Source organism: Tribolium madens, unplaced genomic scaffold (genome assembly GCF_015345945.1).
Source record: "Tribolium madens isolate multiple individuals breed KSU strain unplaced genomic scaffold, Tmad_KSU_1.1 Scaffold_97;HRSCAF=244;Tcas5.2_LG3a, whole genome shotgun sequence".
Classification (NCBI taxonomy): domain Eukaryota; kingdom Metazoa; phylum Arthropoda; class Insecta; order Coleoptera; family Tenebrionidae; genus Tribolium; species Tribolium madens.
Genome location: NW_025401069.1, coordinates 6632476 through 6650651, shown reverse-complemented (window position 1 = coordinate 6650651; position 18176 = coordinate 6632476). Strand labels below are relative to the sequence as shown.

The following is an 18176-nucleotide window of genomic DNA, read 5'->3' as shown; positions in this document are numbered from 1 at the left end:
TAAGTGTAATTTCTCTAAAAAATCAAAAGGTATTGTTGACTTACCCTTTAATCCGGATCCTTGTAGCACGATTGTCTTCTCCATTACCCCCATTGGCACTCACGAATCACTCGAAATTTTAAAAATCGCGCACTACTAAATGTCTATTAGACACTCGAAACAACACAACACACCCCCATTTCAATACGATTTCGCACAGAACCACCAAATAATAAGTTATAATTTATTCGGACAAGTGATTCGTACGAGAGCTCARCTAAGACTGACTCGTTATTGTAATAATTTTCTCGAAAACGGCACAAAAACTATTTCGTAACAGTTCCGGTGTAAAAGGCCTTTGTTCGAATATAGGATGTTCCACATAATTTTACGAGGCCTACGCCTGAAGATAATAATACATATTCCGATACGAACTCGATTACAAATTTTGGAAAAGTGGATAATCTTCTCTAGTTTGTTCTGTTCTGTGACTTTTGTATATTTGGGTGCGTACATTAGGCGCAAGCCTCGCAAAGTTATGTGAGACACCCTGTATTACCAAATTCTACGTCATCATTTTTTCCGTCCTTTMCACTTGTTTACAGAACAAAGGGATTTTTAGTCGTACAAATACACATTTTTTCTAACGTGACGTCACGGAATTTAACCCAATCAAATCTTTCAAATTTCTGAAATTCAACCAATCAGATTAAAATTACGCGATAATGTCCTGGGTAAGTCTACGCTATCTTGTGTATGACTTGCTATAATTCACCAACAATGTTAATACACACCAATTTTTGTGTGAATTATTGTTTTTATAACTTTATAATCGCTGTCAATTTGTGATGCTATTCTGTATGTATCTTTCCTGTTAAAATTTTAAATACCCCCTTTATTTTTCACCTTTAAATACTTTTTTATATTTTTTTAAAGGGTACTTTGTGGGTAGCATTTATAGATTTTATCAGCGTCAATTACGAGATACCACAAATCTATTTATGTACTTTGAATGATGCTTTTATTTCGTTTAAATAAATTTTGTTTTTAAGATTTAGTCAATGCAGGTTATGCAAAGAGCACAACGAAATACTAGAATACCAGTGCCTTAGAGCATTGTACTTTTTTGGGCATGGTAGTTACCTTACTTGAATAGGACATAGTTACTCGATGTCACAGAGCTAGCCTAATTTAAGTAGGAATATTAATGAGGTGACCAATGCAATTATTCAATGATTAATTAATATTTGGGTAAAATTTCTTGTTAATGAAGTTGTGATTGTAATTATTGACTGTGCACATATGAAAATTATTTTTCCCCCAGAAGAACATTCTTTATATCCAGGTCAACCATATTATTGTAGCAAAGAATATTACTGGCCAAGGATTCCAAACATTTTTCGTTTTCGATTTCTTGCTATGCCTGCAAACTGAGGCTCAACAATTCTCTTTTTTTGTCTTTTCTGAATCTTCTTATTTTGGATTCTTTAGAATGAGTTTGATCTAAAATGTGCATACCTTATGTGCACCTCTTTCTGTCCTTTCGTCATTTGTGCCAATCTTTCTTTAAGCATTTTGAACGTTTTTTACGGAAAATGACAAATAAAACTGGCTTGACATTTTTTCGTAGTCGGCTCATCATTTAAAACCAGCAAAAATAGTTCATTTATAACAAAATAATAACATTTCCTCTATTTAATACGATGAAAGCCGAATATTTTAAAGGGTCCGTTTAAAAAATATATTTTTAAATGAGCATTTAATTTTATGCATACAGAATAGCTTACTTAAATTTGGGGGTTTAAATATTTAAATTTAAAGGTACTTTTATTTTTTAATAAGTATTTACAGAATAGGCCCTACTGTCATGTACTTTTAAATTATTTACCTTTATAATATTCACAAACTTGACATAAAATAACTCAATAACTGTCATCAGTGATTAATTCTTAAAAATATTTTATTAGTTTAACAATTTTGCAGTAGTAAAGTAGATTTTAGTGAAGGTTTTTCTACGTTTAACAGAATTTTTTGTAACTTCGACATAAAAGTAAGAAGAAACAAAATTTGTATAAAGAGTGAGTATACCGATTCAGGGGATAAGAAACGGATATTAAAAATATGTGTTTTTCCTAATTGCACTTTGGTATTACGAAAACTTCAGAATATGGTGTTTCTATTTTAGAGTAGATCTTAATTTTTTATGCATTTCTTTGGTGGTCAAGACCCAAAAACATGCTTCTGTTATGGGTCAGGTGGCAGAAGTGCTAAAACTACCTTTTTTCCATCATTCTGTTATTTATCAGATATAAAAAAGTAAACTAAGAAAATTTGGAAAGAAGGTATTAATAATAATAAGATATGTATTGAGGACTATGTCTATGTCTCGGTATCATCTCACAACATTTATTCATTAAACTTGAAGCTTTTGCAAGTTTTGTTAAAACCATATCTCTTGTGAATGTGACAACGCAATAATCTTACATAAACATTAAAAAATTGATAATCTGACTCATCCAATATCGTCAACTCTGATCGAAGCAGTGCGATGAATAATATAAACTATTCAATAAATTAGATACTTGTACTAATTATAATAACCCATACAGTGGGTATTCCTCGGCACAGTTAAACGGACTGAGGAAACTCATGAATAAATAAACGATAGATACTTGGCTGTACTATGGAGGTCTGTGATAGGGGCTGGTATAAAACTATAAAGTTGCAAAATAATCAATATTTAGAAGGACAAAACCGTACAGTTGCTAGTCGAATCAAACCAACCTGAGTTAAAGGTGGTGCTGTGTAAGGTTATAACGGCCACGAATTAAATATGGCTAAAATGTTATTTTTGTAATTATGGACTGCGTCGAAACTTTTCTTTTATTTTTCATAGCATGAATCGCTATATTACTCTTCATCAGTTAGGAGATGGCACGTATGGATCGGTGGTTTTGGGACAGAGAAAGGATACGGGAGAGAAAGTGGCGATCAAAAGGATGAAAAGAAAATATTACTCATGGGATGAAGCGATGAATTTGAGAGAAGTCAAGGTAAAACTTCGGTAAATTATAATTGAAAATTTTGACAAAAATGCTATTACAGTCTCTGAAAAAACTACATCATTCCAATGTTGTTAAACTTAAAGAAGTGATAAGAGAAAATGACGTTTTGTATTTTGTTTTTGAATACATGCAAGAAAATTTGTACCAGTTGATCAAAGATCGTCGAGTGCCTTTACCAGAAGCAACAGTAAGGAATATGCTTTATCAAGTGAGTCATTAGTTTTTAATTTTTTACAATTTTCAAATATCTTTTAACTCCCTGAAATATATACAGGGTGAGTCCAGTGAATAAAAAGTATGGAACCAAACGTAAATTATTATAAAAAACTAATTGTTGAATGATAATAAAGTACTATAAAAATGTGACGTTTCATCAAGTATAAAATTATTCGACATTTTCTTTTGTTTTTGGATTCTGCAAAATTATTTCTTTTTAATAGCATATATTCCATTATAACACGTTTTTTACAAAGGCTGTGATCTAAAGATTACAACTATACATTTTTTTATTCAATTTTTATCGAAATTTTTTTAATGTAAGTTGCCATTTTGACAAAAAAATCGCACAACTCAAAAACAAAACAAAATTTCACTCTCAAACCACGATCACAAGTTTTATAGAGCTTTAATTTTTTCTAAAGGCAAAAAATGCTTGGTCTCATACTTTTTCACCTTATAAAATAAACAAATTGTTTACGTAAATCAGGCGTGATAAACTAATATTTTTTTTTTCTATTTCTAATATTTATTTATTTTTTCTAATCATATTGAAGCATTTGTACTTTTCTCATACGTTTTCAGTTAATAAAGTTTTTTATGGAATCTTCAACTATAGAGAAAATTGAAAAAAATATATGTTTTAAAATTAAAAATTAAAATTACTACAGTATTAAACAACTTTTTCACTCGTTGAATAATGAACTATTATTACACAATTATAGATAAGTACACCTCTCTGAATTAGGTCAGGTGTTACATTACTTACATTATTTAAATAAAATAAAAATATATATCTTTTCGTTAGAATAAAAATAAAACAAGTGCATTATTAATATTTTTTTTATAAAATAGTGTTTTTTCAATTCTTTTCTGATCAATGATCATTAGACCAAGCTATTAATTGCTGTCATTTTTCAACAAAGCATATTTTTATCAGTTTGATCATTTTGTTAATGTTCATTTGTCTGAAGCTACATCAATTTTATTCACTGTTATATATCACTATCAAGTGTTATATTTAGTAACTCGACAAGGTCAGAACGAAAAAATTAAATCAAATGGATATATCATTTATCATCGTTATTATGTATCTCCTTTGTATGATTTCAAACAAAAACCGTAATAAAATAAAAAAATTGACGTTGAAAAATGGCATGACGCGTAATTTTTTTCAATGCAGATTGTTTTGATAAAACTGAAAAAAAATTCAAATAAGATGCAAATTTTTGAAGGTCATAAGTATTTAATAAATAATGTACATAATTTAGATGTCTCAAAAATAAAAAAATGTGGATCAATAAAAATATTGGTATACGAACACCTAGCACATGAAACTTGAGAATTTATCGTTTTCATGATTGTAATAAGAGAGTAAATATTAGCAAGAAATTTAGACAAAACCAACAACAAATTAATAATTTTCGTGGTAGTACATTTTTCAAAATAAAGAAAACCGTAATAAAATTTAAAAAATGACGTTGAAGAATAGCATGACGCGTGATTTTGTCCAATGCAGATAGTTTTGATAAAATGAAAAAAAATTCAAATAAGATGCAAATTTTTGAAGGTCATAAGTATTTAATAAATAATGTACATAATTTAGATGTCTCAAAAATAAAAAAATGTGGATCAATAAAAATATTRGTATACGAACACCTAGCACATGAAACTTGAGAATTTAACGTTTGCATGATTGTAATAAGAAAGTAAATATTAGCAAGAAATTTAGGCAAAACCAACAACAAATTAATAATCTTCGTGGTAGTACATTTTTCAAAATAAAGAAGACACCGTTTTCGATATTTAATACTTCTGTACAGCAATTTTTTTAAACTTTGAACATTCTTATGGCACATCAAAAAATTCAAAAATATGAGCAGGCAATACAAAAATTTCTGTTTTTATTTTTTTAATTATTGTTTTTAGCAAAATTTTTGCTATTACTTCATTTCTTACTGTGGAGTATTTCATGTTCTATCTGCCTGTAATTTTTCTCTTTGTCTTCATTTAAATAAAGCATTTTTTTCGTTGTTTTTAAATTATAGACACGCTATTGAGAGTATCATTGAGTGACAGCTTTTTAAAACTAAACATGGGCCTATGTATGTTCAGAGTTAAAAAGTGTTTAATTAAATCATTTTCTGTAATTAAAAAAAAATTCAACTAGGACGAGTTTTTTTAATCATAAAATACGATAACAAAAATATAGTAGGAAAATTATAATCATACAATCCACGACTGTAATCTCCTCGTATTAAATATGCAGCTGGAGAAGAATTCATTATGAAACAGTTACCTAAAAGAGTAAAAAAGAAGGATACCAAATTTGGTGGTTTGATATTTTACTTTGATATTTCGATATTCTAGAAAAATATAAGGAGTAATTAGTATTTTTGTTAGAACCTGATAAGTATATTTTTTTGGATCAAAAACATAATTTGTTTGGAATATGAATGTACTAGATACCGCAACCAATTTTGGAACGGATATAACTACCAATTGCCTATATTTTTTCTAATAATTTCAATTTTGTGTGACTAGTTATTTTCGATAGTTGTTAAATTGTTGATGTGTAGGTGGATAAGTGATGAGTAAAATGCGATAGCATTACGAAAATAAAATGTAAGTCCACATCTGACCTTAAATCGCACTTAAGGAATGAAAATAATGATTCTCAAATAAAAATAAAATATCACTATTGTTCTCTTATATTTAACGAATAAATCATTGATGTTTTTTGCAGATATTGCAAGGACTAGCCTTCATTCATCGACACGGCTTTTTTCACCGAGACTTGAAACCCGAGAACATCCTTTGCTCAGGCCCCGACTTGATCAAAATCGCCGATTTTGGTTTGGTTAGAGAGATCCGATCCCGTCCTCCGTACACCGATTATGTTTCGACTAGATGGTACCGAGCCCCTGAGGTACTTCTTCATTCTACCACCTACAGCAGCCCCATTGACCTTTGGGCAGTCGGATGTATAGCAGCCGAAATTTATACCTTCCGACCGCTATTTCCCGGGACCACAGAAACAGACCAATTGTACAAAATATGTGCCATTCTTGGGACTCCTGACAGGGTACAAAACCAACAACATTAAACACCAAACTGTAGCTCTTTTGTAGAAACAATGGCCGGAGTGTTACCAATTAGCCGGAGCTGTCGGATTCAAATTCCCGTATTTTACCAAAACGCCACTTGGGGATGTTGTGCCTCAAGCAAATGCGGCTGCGATTGATCTAATGGATGGCTTTTTGAGCTGGAACCCTGCTTTTAGGCCAACTGCTCAATCTGCTTTGAAGCACCAATACTTTCAGGTGCTTTCTTTATAATAATCCTTGTGAAGAAATTTTAATAAAGACGTTTGTTGTAGGTGGGTCAACAGTACAATGTTATACACTCTGGAGTTCGTCAAAACCAAGCCAATCCAATGCAAACGCAGCCTCTTGTGATAAAAAATGAGCAAATTTATCCGTCCAAACAAGTACAAATTCAACCAAGTGCACGAAGTACGCGAAACCAATACAATCAACAAATGATGGCACCCCCGCTTCAACCATCGGTGCAAATCAACATTCAATCGTTGATAAAACCGATGCAACAGCCGGAGAAACCACAAAACCCTCCTATAGTTTATAGTTTTGGACAGTCTGACTTTGCAAATAAATTTTTTCCTGCGAATAATAATCAGTCGAATAATAAAATGAATAATAAGAAAATTTCATGGGGGTTGGATGATACAATAGACTATAAAGAAGACGATTTTGCAGATATTTTAGGGTGAGTTTTGATTATTTGTCACTTTCAAAATTGTTAATTTCATTGCCTTAAGGAGTAAAATTAAAACTCACACTACGGATAAATCAAAAGAAAACAAAATTAATTTGAGCCAATATAATCTCCAAGATATTCTTGAACCTTTAGCCAAAGCGAGTGCTGGGACTGCCAGAAGTCAGTATCTCAGTGTTTCAAGGTATGTAGCTGGACAACCTTCTGGTGTACGAAGAGACTCAAATATTAGCCTTATGTCTTCATTCTCAACAACTAGGAAGGATAGTGGATTGTATAGCAACAAACCTAGTATGTTGTCCAAATTCTAGTACAGTACAGTATTCTTGATTTTCCACAGGTAAAGTAGAGCTACCATCAATTTGGAATGACCCTTTGACCAGTTTAACTTCCTCTAAATCGAGACCTATTGAAAATGTTAATAACATAACTGCTGACTGGTTGACTAAATAGCTCAAACATTCGAACAACTAAAACAACTGAAATATTATAAATGATTGAGAAAAATCAAAAGTCGTAAAAATTGTACGTAGCATTACTGAACCAACTTATTTAATATATTCAGCAAAATGTATTACATATTTTTTGGAATGTTTCATTTAAAATGTTGAAATAAAAAACATATTGAATATTTTTATTACTCATTCTGTTACCCGTTAATGCTTTATTAGATTTATTGTGAGATTTGTAATAAAAACTGATTTTTTTCGATTTTTGAATCACTGTGATATTGCATTGATTGTAGCAGTACAACAATTAGGAATTTAAAGCAAAATGTACTCATTTAAGTGTTTTAAAGAGTATTAATAATTTAATTCTAGTGGTAATTGTTTTTGAAATCGTTCTATAATTAACAGAAGGAAAATTTAAAAATGACTTGCAAAAAATGCACGTGCGCCATCTATCCAAAACAGGGTTAAGTTTACCGACAACGTCAGTTGCAAATGCAGCAGAGCAGTAAACTACAGCAAAATTTAAACTGTCAATAACCGTTTTAAACTGTCAAAACAAGTATTGTTTAAATTTTATTTTATTTTAAATGTTTGGAATGGAAAAAAAGAGTGACAAATGTGAGGCGGTTTCCAATGTATGTGCAAACAATGTATTACAAACGAAGAAAAAAAGAAGAAGCTCTTTATTTGGAAATTATAACATTAATAACAAACAAAGTATTGCTTTTAGTTTTACAAAGAAAAAGACTAACTTTAATACATTCTAGATTCAAATTACCGAAACTGGTTATTAAATGAGATTGAGGAATATGTGAAGCAACAGAAACAATTGCAAGAGTGAGTTTCATCAAACTCTTTGGAGATAAACTTTAACTTAAAATTCTAGAACCGTTTCTAATAATAAACTGCAAGCTACAGAAAAATGCGATATTGCAAGTATTTTAAAGAAAAAAGATTTGACTTTGACTGATGTGGACAACTATACGGATACTGCAACGAGTTTTATAAACAAGCACGTTATTTTTATGGAAAGACAGAAATATATGACACAGAAGATTAAAGAATTAGGTGCTAAGTTTATTAAATAAAATGAAATGTACAAATTCTGACCAAAGTGGTAGTTTCTTCATTTTTTAAAAGGGAATTTACCAAACACGACCACAAACATTTAACTAAACACTTTTATTTTTTTCTATTACATTACATTTGATTTAACTTATATTTCTGTGTGCAAGGCATTACATTGTTCTTATGTAGATGCGTTAACAGTTTTGATTCAATCAAATCAACTGCAGCCCTTGTCAACACCAACGTGTCATGTTTAAGCATTGAGTAAACATTGAGTCCATAAGCTGGCATTAAATTAAAATGTTTAATTGGGTCAGTTGCTGCTGTAATATTCCTTGGCATTATATCAGACCTAAAACACCAAATTTAGCCAGTCAAATACCTACAAAAAACATACATACTCATCCACAAATAGGACTGAAGGCCCCCACTTCCTGCTCTTAACTAATTCCTCAAGAAAATTTGGATCATCAGTTGGTATCTCTAAGTCTGTGATTACATGTAAATCGTCCTGAGCCAACTTAATTGACAACGTTGAGGTCAATCCGTGAACCCTGGTATAAAATGGCAACATGTAAAAATGTGGAGTGGGTGATTTGGGGCCGTGGATCACTCCACCACCCCTAAACAAGGGACTTCGTATCGACCCATGGCGAGCTCTTCCTAAACCTTTTTGGGGCCAAGGCTTACGGCCTCCTCCTCGCACTTCAAACCTCGATTTTGTGTGTGCATAACTCACATAGCGATACAAAGATTGCCATCGTACGTTGTCGTGGATTAAGTCAATTCGGGGGTTAGCTGCAAACACCTCAGGATGCAGTTCTAGTATAGCGAGTTTCTTTTCTTCAATCGTGTCAAAGTTTTCTAACCAAACTTGACGAGGTTTTTGGTACTTTGGGGGGAAAGCTAGTTGACGAGGCTCGATTTGAGATTTATTAGGAATTGAGGAAAAGGAACGGACTGTGCGAACGCAAATTCTTAATTTGGGAACTGTACCAGAAAACATTTTTGCAGTTTTCGAAGCCTACAAACATAACCTATGTTATACACACATAACCTCATTATCATTAACGCCTAAGAGTATGCAACACATAATATAGTGATGTCAACTTTTTATGTAGTTTAGATGGAATACACAAATTATCTTTTATTTTGTGTGGTAAGTTGCAGTCTTAATTAAAAATGGGCCATACTGATAAAATAAACAACCAATAATTCGTCGGAAATTGTTTATTATAAAAGAAAACAGTGTTGCATTATTTTAAACTATTGTAATTCATTTCCCACGAACAAACCATGGATGTCCTGCAACAAAAACAATAATTATTACATTGCTTAAACAACCTAAGTAAGTTTTTAAATCGATTCAAAAAAATTTTAAGTGTGGCTGTATTTATATAAAAAATATGAAATTGGATTAAATCTTATACATTTATCGTTACATCTTGTACAGTTATACAGTAAAAAGTTCACCTTAAACAAATTATCTTAATCTTCTAGCTTCACGTTCAGATTCCAAGAGGGTAAGAATATCCCCTTCTCTAACTGGGCCCTTAACATTGCGGATAATTTGTCGGTTTTGTTCTCCAATGAACTCAACCTTAACTTGTGTACATTGCCCCTGGGAACCAGTACGGCCTAGAACCTTAATAACACGTGCCAAAACTACTGGCTTATCCATCTTTTAAGTATTTTTTGAGTTGCAAACACGTGCACCACAAACAAGATGACAGTTTCGTCAAAAAAGAACGAATCGTAGTGCACATGCGTTGTTGTGTCTTATGTCGATAAAAACGAAATCGTTTTCACGCGCCAAGTTCAAATTGTAAGCCTTTTTATTTTATAGAATTTTAATTCTTTTTTTATTTGATTTATATGATGATTTATATTGTATTTGGGTCTTATTAATGTTGCAAAATTTAGCAAACATCGTTTAGAAAATTTTCGTAAACGAAAACATGTTGACACACTTTCATTACAAAAATTACCGATTGAGACCAACCAATTGACTACTGCAATCGTGGTTAGCGATAAGAATAAATGGCGTTTTTAATATTTGCTAACCTGTTAATGATGCAAAAAGCTCTATTAAAAATGTGTTTGTAAAAGTGTTCCAGTTAATTTGAAAGATGTGAATTAGTTGTGACTGAATTTACAAATTATGTACTGCCTTCAGTGGCTTATTCCCGTGTTGTTGATGCCCAAACCTTCAAACCCAGCCCTGGTGCAAACCCATGTTATGTTCATGGTCTTGTATTTAATTGGATTTTTCCTGGAGAGAAAACCCTGCACAATATGCAGTTTAGTGTTTCTAGCTACAGTATTTTTGATTTGCTACAGCGGCATGGGGAACTGTCTGTTCTGGGCCTCCTTTTGTGAAAACGAAAATGGTTAGCTGAGCCACCAAGTCTATTTTTTATCCAAATTGAGGTAAAGACAGCCCTTTTTACTGTATCAGGACCTCGTGATTATTTATTATGTTTTATGCAATTTTTCTGTACATAAATGACTATTATGTTTATATTGTTATTTATTAAGAATGGCATCTGTTTTTCTACCAAAGAAGCCTTTTTTGATATGTACATAATTTGTAACGATCCTATAATTTTGTGATTTTCAACAATGTTGAATTAGAAACACCAATGATGAGCATAATGTGCCACTTGTACAGTATGTTTTAAAATAAATCTTCCAACAATTTTGTCCAGTTACTTTATAATTATTGTAAAAAGTATGTTATGTTAGATTCTTTACTTGCTTTAAATAAATTGATGCTAAACAATTAACAATTTTATTTTTGGTCAAAATACTCCTTAACAAGTTTCACGGCTGATTTGTGATTAGATAAGTTTGTGACCTTGGCTTGAAACTTGTTGCCTTGAGCAGCACCTTTACCTCCCAACAGCTCACAAATACTAAAAAAACACAATTAACATAAAAAGAATGATTACCAAATTATTCATACTTCGGAGACAAATCAGTAATTGCTTTTTCGTTACCATACAAGACAATATTCCCAGCACCTTTTTCATCACCAACTGACAAAAACTGGAAAATATCAGTTCTCCCAGCCTCTTTGATCAAAATACTCATAAAAGTAGGATCAGCTTCTTTGCGATGCAAAATAAAATATTTCTCTTTACTCTCCTTCAGTTTGGCAGCTTCATACACTGCCAAGTCTTTCAAAACCGTTTGTAGGTTTTTGTTAAGGCTTTTGGTATTTTGTATTAACTTTTCCACAAATTCTGGGTGTTGGACGGGATTTGTTCTAAAAATTAAACACTAACTTTCGAGTTTATTACTTTAAAACTCACTTCAATAATGCCGTCAATTTTTGTTCCCGCTTTAAGCAATTATTCAAACGATTTATGACTCTATTACCGATTAAGAAATACAGTAGGACTTTATCCTTTCTTTTACTTTTTTCCGAATGTAATAATTTGATTGCTTGCAGTTGACTCAAATTTGCAACATGGGTGCCACAACACATGTTACTGTCAATACCTTCAATGGTAACAACTCGTATATCACCCACGTGGTCTGCTGGAAGATCGCGAGCGCTGCGATACTAAAAAGAAAATTGACGATTTTCAAAAAATATATATAAACGTACATTTTCTAGTTTTTCTGGGGGTGTATTTTCATCAAAAATGTCAACAACGACTGGTCGATGTTCCCTAATAAGCTCGTTACAAATGTTTTCAACGTGATCAATCTGTTCTTGAGTAATTTTGGGTGTATCTTTAAAAATACAATTATTTCAAGCGTTCAAACCATAAGAAAATCTATACCTAGTTCAACATATGACACTTCTTCCCCCAAATACCAGGAGATTGTATCAAACTTGAATTCTCTGATTAATATGGCAGAGATCAAATGTTGGCCTGAATGCTGTTGCATATTATCCAATCTACGATTCCAATCAATGACTCCTTTAACATCATCACCCACATTGAAGGGTTTTTCTACGAAATGTACTGCTTTATCGCCTCTACGACTTACTTGGTACACGGGTTGGTCATTCAAAAAACCATGATCACAGGGCTACAATTGTTTATTTATACGTGACAGTGGAAGAAAAAGTTAAAAACCTGGCCGCCGCCCTCAGGAAATAAAACAGTATTTTCCAAGATGACCTCATATCCGTTAATTTTAACATTTTTACCGTCAACGGTTGCATCAAATTCACTTTTATCACATGAGATTACTTTTGAAGTAAACTGCAATGTTTGTAATGTAACAACACAGAATTCATTGTGTTTAGTTTACCTCTTTCAAAAAGCTGTCTTCCTGGCACTTAAAGACCATGTTAACTTGACCACTTCAATTTCTTGTTTAAAATAAAGAATAAAGCTCTGCAACTTTAAAGGTAATCCTGAAAGTGTAAGAATCAACCAAATATGACTTAACATTTGGAACTACCTTTGAAATCAAAACTGCAAGCTCCAACTCGCAATGCACCTGTTGATAGTTACAATAAAATTACTTATGTTTACTTACTTTGAAGAAATATTACTTACAAATGTGACACTTTAAGTGTTTTTCATACAACGTTATCGTATTGTTCAAATATAATAAATAAAACACAATTCACCACCACCGGTGCCCCCACATTTATGTTACGAGTTACGTTATTTTCTGACATTTGTAATTACGTTATGTCGTTATGTTAGTTATACGTCATTAAAGTTACGTTATGTCATATTTAGGAATCATATTTAGGCACAATTTTGGGGTTTGGTGATTTTCATGATTTATTTGAGGTTTTGCAACTAAACTCAAATTTTAATTTCTAAGCATTTTTTATGTAATAATAAATGTTTCCAAACACTTTCAAGTTAAAAATGTATTGAAAATTACGTTACGTTACCTTACGTTCTGTCCAATTTGACAGTTTCGTTTCATGTGAATTGGTTAGAAATCGAGACTAACCCGGCGTCAAGATATTATTATTCCTTTTTTACTGCAAAAGTAAAGCAGTGTAAAATTAATTAATAAAATGAAGCAGAAACTGTTAGACGGATTGAAAGACTTGGGGTAATTATGTCCTAACCAATTATACTTATCCAAACTTGCATTTCAGTTATTCTGGCCCCCTTGTTGAGAAAACTAGTTTTGATTCTGCCTTGCAAGAGGGATCAAAAAGTGTAGAATTCACCAAGTTGGTGAATTTTTTAACAAATGAGTTACGCACATTGCTTAACATTGATGAGGAAGTCAATCCAATATCAAGCCCAGAAGATTCTGTATCTTTTGTTATGGAAGTTAGTTCCTTTTTGAAAGAATTAAGTACTTAGATTTTGTTGCATGTTTTACAATTCCTATACTATTAATGGTTGTAGATTGCCCTTATACTGCATTAACACAAGGCCATATATCAGACCGTCTAGAAAGTCAACAAGACAAATTATTACTTTTAGACTACTTATCCACTGAACTAATGGCTGCAAGGATATTACAAGAAAAAAAGCCTGACAAAAAGTTTGAACTAAAACTGGTAATTAAATTATGAAACATCATCAAATTATTATTGTTACCAATTTGCAGCAAGAGACTGAAGAGGCTGCTAACATGAGGAAGATTTTAATGACTTTGAGGTTTCATAAACCTCCCCCAAACATCACTATCCCGCAGTTATTCCAAAAAGTTTGCCCAACAGTGCAAACTACTGTTCAAAAAGTTGGAAATGAATTAGTTGGGAAACCTGCATTTCAGGGAACTCTTTCTGACAAGCAGTGGGAAACATTAAATGGAGTTCAGAAGGACTTAAACAATGAATATAAAATTAGAAGAGAGATGTTGTTGACAAGGTTGGACGTCACTATTCAGTCTTTTCAGGTGAGCACTCATTTTAGTTATTAATTAATTACTTAGTCTGTTTTTGTTGTTACAGTGGTCTGATAAAACGAAAGGTAAAGACGAACTATTCGAAAAAGTCTACACAGAAAAACGAAAACGCTTAAAAACCGAACCGGAGGTGGAACTTGCCGACTTATTAGCCGCAAGAGACGACATTGCCATTATCGAAAAGACAAGTAGCTCGTCTGTGCGAAAAAACACAAAGTCATCACTAAATAAAGTTATCATTGGACAGGTGAAAAACCTTGATTTTTTTAACACAGAATTACAATTTTCGTTTTAGGTTCCTGATAGGGGCGGTCGAACCTCCGAACAAGCGCCTCCCCCACCTGAAATGCCATCGTGGCAGCAACGCACCCCTGGGCCCTCTGGCGGCGGCAGAGGAAGAGGCGGCGGTAACTTCTCTCGCAACGACAATAGGCAAAACTACTCGAGAGATTCGGGAAGTTATAGTGGAAGTTACTCTGGAAATCAAGGTGGTTATGATAATTATAAAGGCACTAGTCAAAGCGGTGGCCGCAATTACGGTTACGACGATTATAACCAGGGTCGCAGTTTTGATAGTGCAGGTACCTACGGTGGCAATCACACCAACCCTGGTTATAATAATGAGAGAAGGGGGAATTACAGCGGAGGTCGAGGGAATTATAACGATAATAAAAGTAGTTACGATAATAGGAATTTTGATAGCGCAGGTAGTTACTCCACGAGTTATGAACAAAATTCGAAAAGGCCGAAAACTTACGATTCGTTTCAACAAAACAGAACAACTTATGCTGATCAGTATGTGCAAGAGGAACAGCATAATCAGCAGTACCACGGAAGGGGCAATTATCGAGGGAGAGGCAGAGGGCATTCGAATTACAACAGGGGAGGCAGGAATCACTATTAAACTTGTCGCAAAAAATTCAGATTTTGTGCTCTATTATTATTAACAGTTATTTTAAACTGTATCACTAACATTTGAAAGATTGATATTATATTTAAAGATTTGATTAAAGTACTGATGCATAATAAAACTTCTTTGATTAGTTTCAAAACCGATACCAAGTAAGCTCGATTAAAATAAATTTATTTTTTAAAATTAAGTTGCACAATACAAAAGTTAAATTAAAATTCATAATAAAAATCTGTAAGTAAATAAATTATCCTAATGGTTTAAAAAAAGATGTGACACTCTTGTTAGCAGTTTGAGTTTTGGTTTTACCCGACTTAATTTTAGACTGTTTCTTTACAGGCTTAACAGTATTAATAGCATTAATCTCTAAATGAATTTTTTTCGCCGTGTGATAATCCATGTGGCTACTCATTTCCTCAACTTTAATTTTTTTATTACATTCTGTGCACGTCTCCGTAGGACCTGTTGGTTCTTCTTGCTTTGTGAAAAATGTCGTCAAAGTATTATTACTATCAACTTGTTTCCTTTTTCGAGTTTTTCTTTTAGTGGAATCAACAGTTTTTTTAGTAGTTGCGGTTGGAGGAGTCTTGACAGTTGAATTTGGGGGAACATTTTCACTTTTTGAGAGGTTTAATGCAAAATGATAATCTTGGTGAGATAATATTTCAAAAATTGGTATTCTTTTCTTACATTCGCTACAGGTTTCAGTTGCTTCTTCAACTGTCATTTCAGAATTGTTATCTTCAGTGTTGTTTTGCTGTTCAATTAGCGGCTCTTGCTCCTCGTTTCCATCTTTGTCATTATCAAAAAACTTGACAAAAAATGAAGACGTGGGTCTTTTTATTTCTTCAACATTTTCAGTATCATTTGAAGTCTCTGAATATTCCATTTCATTTTCATTATTATCTTTAATTCTATATGAGTCATCGTAAAAAACAAAATTACTGGAGTCTTCCTCTAATTCTTGCGTTGGTTGGTCGTAAACACTTTGTTCTTCCACTTCAGAATTGCAACTATTTTCTACCGACTTTTTTGGTGGTCCGACTTGGAAAAAGGATGTGATTTGTCTAACATTCTTAATGTCCTCAAAATTAGAAGCATTTAGCCCCAAAAACTTCAGGTGGAAAGTACCGTCAGGTTTGCGACAAAATCTTTTGATGACTTCAAAAGCCCCATGAGCTATTTTCTGTTCATTATATGACACCAATGGATGTGTTCTTGTACTGTTTACGTCTTTTTTGTTAACTTCCTGACAAAAACTTACAACCATTTGTTTGGCTTTTCGGTTATTTTCTTTCAAATCCTTATCTAGTCTTTCTGACATTTCTGCTGCAAGTTTGCCAAGCCAGTGTTGAACGTTTTCCTCTGTTATTAACGCTGTTTTTCCGGGAAAATTTTTGCAGCAAGCAATGGATTTTGCTATTAATTTTGTTGTGACCGGTTCTGAATCTATGCCCCTAGCGATGTTGTATAACCAGTTTCTAAATTATTGCACTGTTTAAACAAAATTAGTTGATTTAGCGCCTACTTACCCAGTTTTCTCGTCATATTTTTGTACCAGAACCTTCTCAGGAATTTTCGCTAACTGACCCATAGTAGTTACCTGAAAATCCTCTGAAAGGGTCTGCCCGAATTTCCCCCCCAAATTCTTCACTTTATGAATTGGTGTGGTTTCAAAGAATTTCTCAACAGCGTCTTGAGGCAAAATGGTTTGTTTGTTTGGTTTATGCAAGCTGCATACTAGTTTTGCTAAAATTTTATTGTGGGCAATTCCTGCAGAACACTTATATCCTGCAACAGTAAAAATGCAGACTTGATTTTGTTATTTTTATCGTTTTAATACCGGTAACTTTAAAAACTTCATGACGAATTTCTTCAGTTACAAGGCCTCCAACGGCGAGTTTTAAATTATGTATTGAGTATTCTTTATTAGTGATCGCATTATGTACAAAATCTTCCAATTCACAACCCACGACAAAAGTGTTACTTAGATTACTTAAAGTTAATTCGTCTAGGCCTTTCTCAATCCTTTTTTCTACAATTTCAGTGATGTCAAGATAGGCCTCGTCGACTGAAGCTCGTTCAAGAAGTGTGGTAAAAGTTAGTAAAACATCCGCAACCCTTTTCCCCGCGTCGCGATACCTAAAGTGAAAAATATTTTGATTTTTGACAGTATGTAGCACCATCTTCCGAGATTTTTTTCACAAAATCGCATTTAATAAACTAAAGATTTCGCAACATCTTTTAAAAATTCTCACTTGGTTAAATCCGCTTTTCCACGAAGCTCTGGAACCTGCACTAAATTAATACTTGGACATTTCTTCTTTGCCTCAAATCCCCTCATGTGTCTTGTAACCCCCTCGTCTCGTGCAGGATAATTAACAGCAATAATGCTGTAAATATGACAAAAATGAGTTTGAATAAATGTTTTAAGGCGTGATTACCCTCCTCCTTTCCAAGCATTATACTGAACCACTGCTATTGGTTTTCCCTCCAACGCTGGATTTAATTTCTCTTCTACCTGGCAATAAAAACAATCCATATCTACTAAAACGACAACACGATCCGTAGGCCCCATTTTAAGAAATCAACTAAAAAATTCTTTAACCTAAAATTCCGAATGTTTAAACAGTTTTATTAGTATAATTATCAGTTATGTATGTACATATTACCAGAGTTTTTTGTTTTGCACGACAATTATTGGTTATTTGAAAAATTTGTCATTTATTTCTCTGAGAAATTGTTTAAATAATATTTTTGCTTTTTATTTCCCACCATATTTCTGCAAAAAATTTCGACAGAAAAATAATAATAATAAATTTGACAAGTGTCAAAAAAATCCCT

At 32.7% G+C, this 18176-nt stretch overlaps 8 protein-coding genes across 10 annotated transcripts; 4 read left to right on the top strand and 4 right to left on the bottom strand.

Moving 5' to 3' along the window:
• Positions 1–1915: 1915 nt before the first annotated feature.
• LOC123014567 (serine/threonine-protein kinase MAK) lies at positions 1916–7667 on the top strand. Its single transcript, XM_044413743.1, has 8 exons — positions 1916–2057; positions 2876–3032; positions 3085–3252; positions 6007–6345; positions 6392–6583; positions 6640–7046; positions 7099–7346; positions 7396–7667. The coding sequence occupies exons 2-8, from the start codon at positions 2877–2879 to the stop codon at positions 7506–7508; spliced, it is 1623 nt and encodes a 540-aa protein (XP_044269678.1). The 5' UTR covers positions 1916–2057; position 2876; the 3' UTR covers positions 7509–7667.
• A 361-nt stretch (positions 7668–8028) lies between these two features.
• On the top strand, positions 8029–8684 carry LOC123014518. The gene is made up of 3 exons (XM_044413674.1): positions 8029–8224; positions 8275–8344; positions 8394–8684. The coding sequence occupies exons 1-3, from the start codon at positions 8095–8097 to the stop codon at positions 8593–8595; spliced, it is 402 nt and encodes a 133-aa protein (XP_044269609.1). The 5' UTR covers positions 8029–8094; the 3' UTR covers positions 8596–8684.
• On the bottom strand, positions 8671–9642 carry LOC123014517 (39S ribosomal protein L4, mitochondrial). Its single transcript, XM_044413673.1, has 2 exons — positions 8977–9642; positions 8671–8927 (listed from the first exon to the last, which is right to left on the bottom strand). Exons 1-2 carry the CDS (start codon positions 9579–9581, stop codon positions 8708–8710), a joined length of 825 nt encoding a protein of 274 aa, XP_044269608.1. The 5' UTR covers positions 9582–9642; the 3' UTR covers positions 8671–8707.
• Positions 9643–9789: 147 nt separating this feature from the next.
• LOC123014354 (40S ribosomal protein S28) lies at positions 9790–10333 on the bottom strand. The gene is made up of 2 exons (XM_044413416.1): positions 10049–10333; positions 9790–9880 (listed from the first exon to the last, which is right to left on the bottom strand). The coding sequence occupies exon 1, from the start codon at positions 10254–10256 to the stop codon at positions 10059–10061; it is 198 nt and encodes a 65-aa protein (XP_044269351.1). The 5' UTR covers positions 10257–10333; the 3' UTR covers positions 9790–9880; positions 10049–10058.
• Positions 10334–10571: 238 nt separating this feature from the next.
• LOC123014353 (bladder cancer-associated protein) lies at positions 10572–11357 on the top strand. The gene has a single exon (XM_044413415.1). It carries the CDS (start codon positions 10737–10739, stop codon positions 10968–10970), a length of 234 nt encoding a protein of 77 aa, XP_044269350.1. The 5' UTR covers positions 10572–10736; the 3' UTR covers positions 10971–11357.
• Positions 11353–13236, bottom strand: LOC123014352 (alanyl-tRNA editing protein Aarsd1). Its single transcript, XM_044413414.1, has 9 exons — positions 13096–13236; positions 12998–13036; positions 12845–12950; positions 12667–12795; positions 12367–12619; positions 12189–12316; positions 11890–12143; positions 11541–11843; positions 11353–11490 (listed from the first exon to the last, which is right to left on the bottom strand). Exons 3-9 carry the CDS (start codon positions 12881–12883, stop codon positions 11367–11369), a joined length of 1230 nt encoding a protein of 409 aa, XP_044269349.1. The 5' UTR covers positions 12884–12950; positions 12998–13036; positions 13096–13236; the 3' UTR covers positions 11353–11366.
• Positions 13237–13346: 110 nt separating this feature from the next.
• Positions 13347–15453, top strand: LOC123014351 (protein FAM98A). 3 transcript variants are annotated; one of them, XM_044413413.1, is made up of 7 exons: positions 13347–13612; positions 13659–13864; positions 13918–14072; positions 14123–14413; positions 14469–14669; positions 14718–15069; positions 15130–15453. In XM_044413413.1, the coding sequence occupies exons 1-7, from the start codon at positions 13575–13577 to the stop codon at positions 15324–15326; spliced, it is 1440 nt and encodes a 479-aa protein (XP_044269348.1). In that variant the 5' UTR covers positions 13347–13574; the 3' UTR covers positions 15327–15453. The 3 variants fall into 3 exon arrangements, with proteins under 3 accessions (XP_044269348.1, XP_044269347.1, XP_044269345.1); XM_044413412.1 differs by having other exon boundaries at positions 14718–15075; XM_044413410.1 differs by having other exon boundaries at positions 13355–13612; positions 14718–15453.
• Positions 15454–15489: 36 nt separating this feature from the next.
• On the bottom strand, positions 15490–18139 carry LOC123014350 (DNApol-eta). The gene is made up of 6 exons (XM_044413409.1): positions 18005–18139; positions 17777–17940; positions 17591–17725; positions 17176–17474; positions 16865–17123; positions 15490–16813 (listed from the first exon to the last, which is right to left on the bottom strand). The coding sequence occupies exons 2-6, from the start codon at positions 17908–17910 to the stop codon at positions 15580–15582; spliced, it is 2061 nt and encodes a 686-aa protein (XP_044269344.1). The 5' UTR covers positions 17911–17940; positions 18005–18139; the 3' UTR covers positions 15490–15579.
• Between the last annotated feature and the right edge of the window lie 37 nt (positions 18140–18176).